The sequence below is a fragment of the Castanea sativa genome, chromosome 11, assembly GCF_040712315.1.
Source record: "Castanea sativa cultivar Marrone di Chiusa Pesio chromosome 11, ASM4071231v1".
In the NCBI taxonomy this organism is placed as follows: Eukaryota; Viridiplantae; Streptophyta; class Magnoliopsida; order Fagales; family Fagaceae; genus Castanea; species Castanea sativa.
In genome coordinates, this window is record NC_134023.1 from 37508979 (window position 1) to 37521224 (window position 12246).

Genomic DNA, 12246 nt, shown 5'->3' on the forward strand with positions numbered 1-12246 from the left:
TGCGGACTCCACCATGGAAGCCGAGTACGTTGTTGCTTGTGAAGCAGCAAAGGAGGCTGTTTGGCTCAAGAAATTCCTTTCTGATCTTGGTGTAGTGAGAATGGAGCAAGTTCCCATCACATTGTTTTGTGACAATAGTGGAGCGGTTGCACAATCCAAAGATCCAAGGAATCACAAGAAAGGAAAGCACATTGAGAGGAAGTACCACATCATTCGAGATATTATTGCTCGTGGAGATGTTGTGGTAGCAAAGATTGAAAGTGCAAATAATCTAGCAGATCCTTTTACCAAAGCCTTACCTCAAAGGACTTTCGAGTCACATTTGGAGGGAATGGGAGTTAGATTAGTGCACAATAGTCTTTAGGGCAAGTGGGAGATTGTTAGGATTAGTGCCCTTAAATCCTATTGTATGATGCTATGTATGATATTATGTATGACATTATGTATGACATGATGTATGACTTAATATTGTGATTGATAAAGTTATTTTATTATTATCTAAAATAGTGGTAACATGAATATGGGACATTATCATATAGTCCATGAGATGCATTGTATGTGATTTATGTGAAAAGTCACAGAAGATGTAAATCACAAGTTCTTTGTAAACTCATAATTAATAGTTCATAGTCAGTGATGAAATTGGGCATTTCATCTGTGAAGACTATAACGTGTCAACTAAGATGATTTGTCTTGATCATGGAAGTGGAAGCTTCTAGTTGATATGTTGATATGTTTTAAGAGTTAAAACATATTGAACAGGACCGCTGTGAGATTTATTATTTTCCTAACGACTGTCAAATGAATAATAAATCTCACGACTTCTATTTGCATGAACTCTTAATCCTGAGAGAATAATGGAAAGGATCATGAAGTGTAGGTTGCTTTGATATATCGGGAGTGAGATGCGAAGTGACGGTCAAAACCTCAGTATGTTGGGCAGCCACATTTAGTGTTGATGGAACATATATTCTCAAGATGGAATTCATAGTCTCTTGATAGAGATAAAATATTCCCTTGAGATAAGTTTAATGGTTTCAGTTATTCAGAGAGTTAGGCCTAACCACTTTAGTAAGAAATTACTAAAGTATATATTTATGAAATTGGATTTCATAAATATATAATGAATAACTTTAAAGAATTAAACCGGGTACTCAAGGATAAGATGTAGTAATTTACAAAGTGGCAGTCTACGTTTATGACTTTGTGTTACTACGAATATTTTATGAAGGGGTTACGTGTATAATAAAGTCTTGGGATATAATTTATTAATAAGGCCTAGAGTGCAATTATATTTATATAGTGGTATTAAATATAATTAATGGTAACTTTGGACTTGTCAAGAGTTGACGGAAAAGCCCAAGGCCCATTGGAGCTAGTGTCTTATTGGTCCCTTTTGGTCCCACTCCAAGCCACACACTAAAGCCCAATTGGAAAGGCACAATAGGCCAACCCAATTAGATAATCAGTTAGTTATAAAGGGAGAAACATACAGAATTTTGATTTAGAAGAGATTAGAAAAGAAAAAAAAATGGTGTGTGAGAGAGTGTGAGACACACTTTCATTCTCCCTTTGAAAAACTGATTGAGAGACCACACATCTTGGGCGTAAAGTGGAATTGGAGTGAAGATTAAAAGTGTTCCCAAGTGCTTCTAATCTTTGTTTTGAATTTCTCCACACCAAGGTACGCTATCTTGTTCTTAAATTCTGAAATTTACATTGTGCACGTTATCAATCATGAATGAAATAGATCCTAGTTCATCACTTCCGCTGTGGGTTTTGCATGAGATGCAAAACCAGATTTTTTCCTTCACTTTCATCTTCTTAATTCTAAAAAGGAAGGAGAAGACCCGCGTGTTTCGGCGAGCGATTGGGTTAACTTTTGGTGTAGATATGGAATGAAATATTCAAAACCACCAAGTCGAAGGACAAAGAGGTTAAGTCGTGCAATCAAGACTCATAATCCTAATGGTTCGCTTAATAAAATTCAAGGCTGGTCCAAATGTGGGAAAAAGCCTTTTATTGAACTCAAGATTGAGGATGGGCTATGGGAAGAGACCTACTTAGCTGCATTACTTTCTTGTTGGCTTTGCACCTTTGTTTTGCCAAGTGAAGATCCCAATACAATTCTCCCTGGAACCTTCAAGATTGCAAGCTTCATGGCCACAGGTCGCCCTTTTTGTCTAGCAATACCAGTTCTAGTTAGTCTCTATCGAGGACTAAACAAGATTGCTCATTCTTCTCCAATGATTAGTCGTTCTGGTGCCTGCTTCCCTGTTCATTATATTTATGGCTGGCTAGGTCTTTATTTTAGGACTCATTATGAGATTGATGTCCCAGGACCCAAGATGGTTGTATATTCTGGGGAAGGAGGGGCCAAACACTTTGATGAACACGAAGCAAGGAAGTTGATACAAGGTACTTCTATGCAATGGGACGCAAATTTGTATGTCAGGAATAGGGAGGAGACTTTTCTTGATGATGGAGGACTTTCTCGTAATTCATCGTCATATTTTATAAGTATCCGTTCTTCTTACTTGTCTATGCGTCAAGAGGGTCATCTCATAGTGGAACCTTATAGTCCTTTTCGGTTTAGCCGTCAATTTGGACTTTGCCAAGACATTCCAGGTACCATTAAAGAGGACATTCGTCAAGGAACTTTGGATAAAATTGTGGAGTTTTGGAGATTATGTACTCTCTACAAGACTGGTTGCAAAGCATTCTTTCCAGTGCCTCCTACCCCAGCTAATTTCAAACTTCATACTACAAGTGGCTACAAAAAGTGGTGGAATCATATTCATGGGAAGTATCTTGATGATGGTGTAAATATCTTGATTGCAAGTGCACATCCTCCTCCTTCCAAGAGTAAGGTAGTTCAGCCTATCAATGTCAAGAGCAACAATAATAAGGATATTCGATTACCCAAAGTTCATGTGGCAAACACCATCTCAAAACCTGTGAACCACCATATTCAGCCCAAGGAGTCTCAAGGTGTCACAACTAAATTGAAGAAGCCTCCTCCAAGGGCCCCATCTGTTGAAAGGTCCTTAGAAGTGCATGATGCATCTGAAGGAGGAGCAAATCCAGTCCTTGAAGAAATGAGTGATGATAATGATAGTGATCATCATTGGAATCGGACTAAAAAGCCCAAATTGACAATACCTATCAACCCAAATTCCCTTCGAGGCATCACAAGTGCTTCTGAAAACCTTGAGGGTGCAAAGGATCAGGTCTTTTTTTTTTTTTTTTTTTTTAGAAGAAACTTTCCTTTTCTTTATGCAAAGTATATCTTACATGAACAATGTGTATTTGATTGCAGTCTGATCAACAAGTTTCGAACATGGAGGTTGATAATGAGGCGACTTTTGAGAATAATTCCAATCCACAATCTCTTGCTACATCACCAAGAAACAAAGTTCAGGTATTCATTATTAGTCTTTGATTCTTCTTCTTGCTTCTCTTCTTTTTCTTTTTTCTTTTGAGTTACTCCTTATGAACTATGTATTATTATTATTATTATTTTTTTTAGTCCGATCAACGAACCTTGCCACTGGACATTGATAATGATGTCGCCTCAAATGATAGTGAAAGTTCAATTTCCGGTCCACGGTCATCTACTGCATTGAGGAGCATAGAAGAGGTGGCTAATACCAATTCTAGGAAGAATGTTACAAGATCTCCTCAAAGAACTAAGTCTTGTGCTCCTGAAGTTTCTAAATATAATCCAAATGATGAAATTTTGAAGCGCCGCATTGATCTTGCATTGAATCTTTGGAAAAGTCTTCAACAAAAGATTGTTAGAACTCCATTTAACAAGACATATTTACTCCTTGATGGGGCTAACAAGATTTTTGAGGCCATAACAACCAATCAAGCTATTGATCCTTCACCATTAGAAACATTGGTTGCAGAATATTTCGATAAGGCCAATACTTTTACATCTCTACAGTCTCCCTTTTCCTCATGTATGACGCCCGAGCAGCGTGACAAAAAGTTGGAAGAATATAAAGTTCAACTTGATGATCAGCTAAAGGTAGAGGATGAATTATTAGCACATGGTGAGGCACTTAAGGATGGATTAGTGAACACTGATTCTAAAATAGCCGAGCTTCAAGAAGAACTGAAACGATTATTCACCCACAAGCAAGAACTTGAAGCTTTTGCCCTCGAAAATGATGAAAAGCTGTCAAGCCAGAAAGTAATTGTTTCAAACATTCGAGAAGAGATTTCTTCCGTAGAGACTTCTCATACTTTAAGCAATGCAGACACTAAATCCTTGGAGTTGTTAGAACAAGAATTAAGGACCGCCCGTGATGAATTAGAGAATTACAATTGGAAATATTGACTTGTAATAGATAATCATTATAACCATCTTCTTTTTTTCTTTTCTTTTTTCTTCTTTTTTTTTTTGTGAACAATAAAGGAATTCCATCATGTCAATTTTTTTTTTAATGGATTGTTTATTTCTCTAGCTCTTGCTTCAATGATTGTTAAAAGATTTTTTTTTTTTTTTTTTTTTGACATGTGACTGAACTTAGCATAGAATACCAAGCTGCCTACGTACCCCTTGAGGGGGATCAAGTCATTACATAGTTCAAGGAGGTTTTTTTTTTTTTTTGACATGTGACTGAACTTAGCATAGAATGCCAAGCTGCCTACGTACCCCTTGAGGGGGATCAAGTCATTACGTAGTTCAAGGAGGTTTTTTTTTATTTTTTTTTATTTTATTTTAGGTGAACACCTTCAAGAGTAATGGAAAAACATCATGTACCCTTTGAGTGTTGAGGTAGGCAGTTTAGGCTCCTACCAAGGAGTGCTTCAATCTTTAGGCATAATAACGTTTCAAGAATTTGCCGTTGATAGGACCAATTCTTAAACCATCTTCAGCAACCAACTTGTATGCTCCATTTGTATAGGCTTCTTGAACAACATACGGTCCATCCCATTTTGAAACAAACTTGTTCTTAGTGCGATGGGTGATAATGATGGGTCTTCGTACAGCAAGAACCAAATCTCCAACTTGAAAAGATCGAGGACGAACTTTTTTGTTGAAAGTCCTAGAAATGCGAGCTTGATAACACTCAAGGCGTTGTTGTGCCTCCAATCTTTTTTCATCCAATGCTTCTAATTCTTCAAGTCGTAGACTAACATTGTCTTCATTAGAAAGACCTTCTTGAATGGCAATCCTTAATGAAGGAATTTGGCGTTCAAGTGGTAGAATAGCTTCTACCCCATAAACAAGAGAATAGGGCGTGGCTTGGGTAGGTGTTCGATATGTTGTACGATACGCCCATAAGGCTTCCTCAACTCTTTCATGCCAATCTCTTTTTGACTTCCCTACAACTTTCTTGAGCAAATTGCATAGAGTCTTGTTAAAGGCTTCTGCAAGACCATTGGCTGGAGCATTATACATGGAGGAATTATGCTGCTTAAAACCAAAGTCATTGCAAAGTTTGTCCATCAACTTGTTGTAGAATTCCTTCCCATTATCAGTGATGATGTAACGGGGTACACCATACCTAAAGATGATATTTCTTTTGATGAAGTTCACGACAGTTTCCTTCTTCACTTCACGAAATACAGTAGCCTCAGCCCACTTTGAGAAATAATCTGTCGCAGCTAGGATATGTGAATGTCCATCAGAAGATTTTGGCGTCAATGGCCCAACCACATCTAATCCCCAAGCATCAAATGGCCATGAAGCTACAGTAGGATGTAGGGGTTTTGGAGGTTGATGAATGAAGTTTGCATGGAATTGACATGCTGAGCATCTTTTTGCATATTCCATACAATCCTTGACCATAGTAGGCCAGTAATAACCCATCCGCTTAATTTGAAAATGAAGTTTAGGACCTGACTGGTGAGCACCACAAATCCCTAAATGAGCTTCTTCAAGTGCCTTGGCAGCTTCCTCATCATCCAAGCAACGAAGGAGAAGACCATCAAAAGAACGGCGATATAAAGTATTCTTGTAATAAACAAAACGTGGAGTTCGTCGCCGAATTTCAGTTCTATGTCGGGGGTCATTCGGCAGTTTTCCATGTTCTATATAATCAATGATAGGTTGCCGCCAATCTTCTCTTTCTATGTCAAAAACTGAAATTGCGTTTACTTCTTCTTCTATCTCATCCTCATCAAAGTTTGGAGGTATTACCCATGTTTGGCATATTGGAATCTTTATTTCGGGATCTTGTAAGGTAAGAGCCGTTGCTAATTTTGCCAAGGCATCAGCTTGTTTATTCTCATTTCTTGGGACATGTGTAATACTAACGTGATCAAACCATCCCAAAAGCCTCTTGGTGTATTTGCAATATGGAATCAATTCTGGCTTTTTCACGTCATAGTGTAGAAGCACTTGATTTATGATTAACTTTGAATCACCAAAGACTTCCAAACGAGTTGTTTTTGCATCCATTGCCATTTCAAGACCTAGGATTAGTGCTTGATATTCAGCAACATTGTTTGAACAACATTCTGTAAGAGTAAATGCATATGGGAGTATATCCCCTTCTGGAGTTACAAACACTACTCCAGCACCGGCACCACAACGTTGAGCAGCTCCATCAAAGAACATCCTCCAAGGCTGTGAAATTTCAACGAGCATTACTTCTTCATCAGGAAGGTCATCAGACATCTCCCAATCATCAGGAATAGGATGGTCAGCAAGGAAATCGGCCAAAGCTTGTCCTTTCACTGCTTTTTGTTGGACATATATTATCTCGAACTCTTGGAGTAAGAGAGCCCATTTTGCTAGCCTTCCCAAAAGAACTGGCTTAGTCATAATGTATTTAATGGGATCTGCCCGTGAGATGAGCCGTATTGAATGGGCATGCAAGTAATGTCTTAGCTTTTGAATAGCAAACATCAAAGCTAAACATGTCTTTTCAATTGGTGAATAATTGAATTCAGCACCATGCAAGGTTCTACTCAAGTAATAGAGAGCGTTCTCCTTTCCTTCTTCATTTTCTTGAGCCAGAAGCACTCCTAATGATCGTTCTTATGCTGCTATGTAAAGAATAAGTGGCCACCCCTGTATGGGTGCTCGTAGAACAGGGGGATTTAGCAAGTATGTTTTGATGCTCTCAAAAGCATTTTTACATGCTTGATCCCACTTGAATGGGACATCTTTCTTCGTAAGGCGACTGAAAGGTTGACAGCGTCCTGCCAAGTTAGATATAAACCTTCTGATGTAGGCAAGCTTTCCTTGAAGACTTTTGAGCTCGTGAATGTTTCGAGGTTCTGGCATCTTTTGAATAGCATCAATCTTCGATCTATCAATTTCAATTCCTCGGTGTCGAACTATGAATCCTAGGAATTTTCCTGATGTAACTCCAAATGCACACTTCATGGGGTTCATTTTAAGTTGGTACCTACGAAGTCGTTCAAAGACTTGACGAAGGTCTTGCAGATGCTCCATTCTTTTTTTTGACTTCACAACCAGATCATCAACATAGCACTCTACATTCATGTGAAGTAGGTCATCAAATATTCTTTGCATCGCCCTTTGATAAGTGGCGCCTGCATTCTTTAATCCGAAAGGCATAACTTTATAGCAGTATATTCCTTTTGGAGTACGAAAAGCAGTGAGCTCTTCATCTTTTGGAGCCATGCGAATTTGATTGTAACCAGAGAACCCATCCATAAATGAAAGAGCTTCATGACCTACTGTAGCATCAACCATAATTTCTGTTAAAGGAAGAGGAAATTCGTCTTTTGGACATGCCCTATTAAGGTCACGAAAGTCGACACAAACACGAATTTGCCCATTCTTCTTTCTTACAGGGACAATGTTTGATACCCATGTGGGATACTTGACTTCACGAATAAAGCCAGCTTCAATAAGCTTGTTGACCTCTCCTTCAATCTGGGAGATTAACTCAGGCCGGAACCTACGTTGTGCTTGCTTCGTTGGTCGCACCCCATGCCTTACTGATAAATGGTGAACAGCGACCTTTGGATCTAGGCCTGGCATTTCTTTGTATGTCCAAGCAAAAACATCCCTATATTCTTTGAGGAGTTCAACATAAGCATCTTCTTCCTCTAGGGACAAATTTGCATTTAAAAAGACTGGCCTATGGTCTTCAGTAGCGCCAATGTTAACTTCCTTCAATTCATCAACTGTAGCCTGCATGCCTTCTTCGAATGTGGGTGGAGCATCTTCAGCATCGTCTTCAATAGGGGACTCCACCTTTGTGACTTCAGTGATTGTTATATGATTTACTGAAACGGCAACCTCGTCTTCCACCTTTTGTTTTGTGGACACCATTGTACGTTTTTTTGCAGTCAAGGTTTCTCCAGTATTTACTTCCCAAATACTTCTACGCTTCATGCGAGATGGAATGGAGCTGCGAACCTCATTTGAATCTTGATCCATAAGGAGTGTCTCGTCAACATCTCTGTGAAGGAAATTTGACATCTTATTTTGCTTTTGTCTTAACTTCTCATCCTTTGAAAGTTGAGAAGAAGTAGCATAACTAAGTCTTGTAAGAGCGGAACTTCGAGTGCCATTTTGGGAAGAAGTTGAACGACTGAGTCTTATAAGAACAGAGCTTCGAGTGTCATTAACAAAGTTATCATCTTCTTGTGTCCCCAACCTGTCGAAGACTGAGATAGGGGGAATGGGTTGGCCAATGCGATCAAAAACAGATGGTTTCTTTGATGGCTTTGAAAATTGTTCTTCTTCTTTATCATCTGCCGAAATCACCAAAACACTAACTTTCCGAATGGGGATATGGATGGGGGTTGGTGGAGTATATCCAATTCCGGCCTTAGAACTTGTTGCCCCAACACCTTGGGCTTTCGATGTCTTTTGTCCTTTTCCAGAGGCTTCAGGGATGAGCTTACCCAAACCAGTTGGCTTCTCATGGTTATAACCAGCCTTAGCCATGAGTCTATACGCGTTAGGGTCAAAACCCTCTTCTATTCTTTTAGTGGGCAAAATCCCATGCTCAACAACCGGCCCTTGGGATGGTCTTGTAAACCTTTTCAATGGTTGACTTGAGGATTTTAGTTTTATGATTTTAGTAACTGGCAGGTTTAATCCTTGCAAATCCTTTGATATTGACTCCTCATCTCCTGAAAATGGGGATTGGCCTTCTTTTCTTTTGGCGACTGGAACATAGTGTAGCACAGGGGCTACTTTGGTTACTTTTGGAGTATGATGCTTCCTATCTTCTATAAAAGTCTCGGTTTGCTTGATTTCCTTCTCCTCAATTGGAGAATTAATCCTTGAAGCTTTGGAGTGGGGCTTTTCTTCTTTGCTAGATAGTGAAGACACAACTTGGGTTTCTTCCATCTTATCATCTTCCAAGTAAAATTTTGCATCAGCAAAATGTGACTCAGCTACAGTAAAAGGCTTGTCATCAGCCACTATCTTCTTGACTTGTCCATCTTGGAAATATTTAAGGCATTGGTGATATGTAGATGGCACAACACCATACTCATGCAACCATGGTCTTCCAATAAGCATCTTATAAGTGGTCTTGGCATCGATGATGTGAAAGAGTGCGCTTGATTCCATTTCACCAATGAGCATTTGAAGTCTAATCTTCCCAATAGCTCTTTGTCCACCCTGATTAAAGCCTTGAATCATTAACTTACTGGGAAGTAGTTCATCTAAGGAGATTCCTAATTCTTTCAATATTTTGAGTGGGAGAATATTGACTGCAGACCCACCATCGATAAGGATACGATTAACTCGTTGTTCTCGAATGTACCCAGTTACAAACAAGGGGCGATTGTGAATCTTGGGGCCCAATAAACGATCATCATCAGTGAAAATGATTGAAGACCAGCATGCCCTGTACACGATAGCTCGTTCTGTCTCCTCCTCGCAATCTGATTCTTCCTCATCACTTATTTGATAGCATGTGAGAGATGAAAAGACATAATCTTGAAAATGCCGGGGGATGAATTCTTGTAAAGTAACTGGTTGTCGTGGGCTTTGCACGAATTTACCTTCAAGAGATAGTACTGCTACTTCAGTTTTAGGCTTCATCACCTTCGTTGGCCTTTTTACTGCACAAGGTGTCTTTGGATTCTCCTTTGCATGTACATTGTATTTTGCTTTATGATTCTTTCGTCAAGTCACAAAGGTCCATCCTTCATCTGTAACTGAAGGTTCATCTTTATAAGCATGTTCATCCCTATGAGGGTCGTCATCAGATATCTCAAGAATTGGTATTGGGGGGAAAGGTACCTTTACTTCAATGGGCTCAAATGAACCAAATTGAATGGTAAGAAAAGTAGAAGTGGTTGTTGAGGCCACCATGGCAAGATTAGAAGTCACAACTTCATCATCAAATGTGATCTTTCCTTGGTAGGCTAGCTCCATAATTTTATCTTTCAACACAAAACATCGTTCTATAGGGTGGCCTATGAGATGATGACACTTGCAATACTTAGGGTCATTTGTTTGGTCAGCTTCTTCAGGACGCTTCATCTCTGGTAGCTCAATCAACTTCAACTTAAGTAATTGATCCAACATATTGGAGATATCGGAATCAGGGAATGGATATTGTTTTTCTTGCATCTCTTGTAATGTTGGTCTTCTTCTTCCTTTATCTTGAGTGAAAGTAGGCATTTGTTCTTTCATCTTGGGCTTAATCGGAACTTTGAGAGGAGCAGTAGTTACAATCAAAGACTGCTTGTTTTCCAGTTTAGGAGGGAATTTGCCCCCTTTGCGAGTATCTTGTCTTTCTCTCCCCTTACGGGGTTCTTGAACAGGGGGACCTTGGTGGCCATTGGAGGCAATACTAAGCTCCATGTCATGAGCACGTGTTGCTAATTCTTCAAATGTTTTAGGCTTTATTCCTTGAAGAATATAGCTTATAGCCCAATTCATTCCTTGAATGCACATCTCAATTGCAGACGCCTCTGATAATTGATCCTTGCAGTTGAGGCTAAGATTCCTCCACCGTTGAATGTAATCAATGACAGGCTCTTCTTTCCATTGCTTTGAATTGGTGAGTTCTATCATGCTAACAGTACGTCGAGTACTATAGAAACAGTTTAGGAATTCTCGCTCGATTTGATTCCAACTATTAATGGAGCCAGGTGCTAGATCGGTATACCAATCAAATGCATTTCCCTTCAAAGAGCGAACAAATTGCTTGACCATGAGGTCCCCATAAGTTCCAGCATTATTACAAGTTTCCACAAAATGGGCTACGTGTTGCCTTGGATTGCCTTTACCCTCAAATTGTTGAAACTTCGGTGGTTGATAGTTTTGAGGCATCCTCAAGAGATCTATCCTTTGAGTGTATGGTTTAGCATAGGCAATGGATGCTTGACTTCCGCCCCCAACTTGATCTTTGATAGCTTCCTTGATTAACTCCTTGAGCTGGTCAGGAGAGATAGACCCATCTGTAGAGAAATTGAGATCCTTTGTTGAACTCTCGGGTTTGTCATTATGGGTTTGGTTTGGCCTAGAGCTTTCATCTTCGCGATTCAGTCCAGATGTATTCCCTATCTTATCCATTAGGAGAGTTATTTGCGCGTCTCTCAATGCTTCCCTTTCTTTCATAGACTTCATTAATTCTTCTAAAGTCTGAGCTATAGTCGAGACTTGTTCCTCCAAAGATGTTGTGTTAGTCATCATGACTGGCATGGCAAATGAACTAACAGAGCGAGGAGAATCCATAAGCTTGGAAGTAGGGATATCTTCTGAAAAGGAGAACTCAGAGCCGTCAGGTGATTTGTTCTCTTCTTCAGCTATTGGAACTTCTTGGATTGATTCCGAAGTTCGAGACAAAGCTGGCTGAGACAACATTTCTTTGACAAGACCAGCTACATCTTTGCTTACCCTTTGTGTAGACGAAGCTGTTCGCGACTTCAGGAGCGTTGGAAACAAGTGAGGGCCGAGATATGGGTGTTGTTTGAGCATAAACCTCTGCGAGAGCCATTGTTCTTCCCCTTGTCATAGGTCCAGCATAGGAAGTGTCAAAACTTGATGAAGAGTTTGAATCCATTATAGGATCAAGTTCACTTGTTCCAAAAAGAGGGTTGTTGATTTGAATATTCTTTGAAGCCATAGGACTTCAAATGATATGACAAATTGATGAAGAAGAGATGAGAGGCAGAGATTGTCCCACCGGGCGTGCCAAAAATTTGTAAACACAAATTTCTCAATTGAAGAAAAATCAAACAAATTGAAAAAAAAAATGAGTTCTACAAATATATTTTTATATTAATCAAGTAATGAGTTCAATCTCTGTTTTGACAAATGCTCCTCTGATTCTATCTTCT

The 12246-nt window shown here is 39.3% G+C and overlaps 1 protein-coding gene across 1 annotated transcript; it reads right to left on the reverse strand.

Moving 5' to 3' along the window:
- Positions 1–6997: 6997 nt before the first annotated feature.
- Positions 6998–9997, reverse strand: LOC142616452 (uncharacterized). Its single transcript, XM_075789305.1, has one exon. The coding sequence runs from the start codon at positions 9995–9997 to the stop codon at positions 6998–7000; it is 3000 nt and encodes a 999-aa protein (XP_075645420.1).
- Between the last annotated feature and the right edge of the window lie 2249 nt (positions 9998–12246).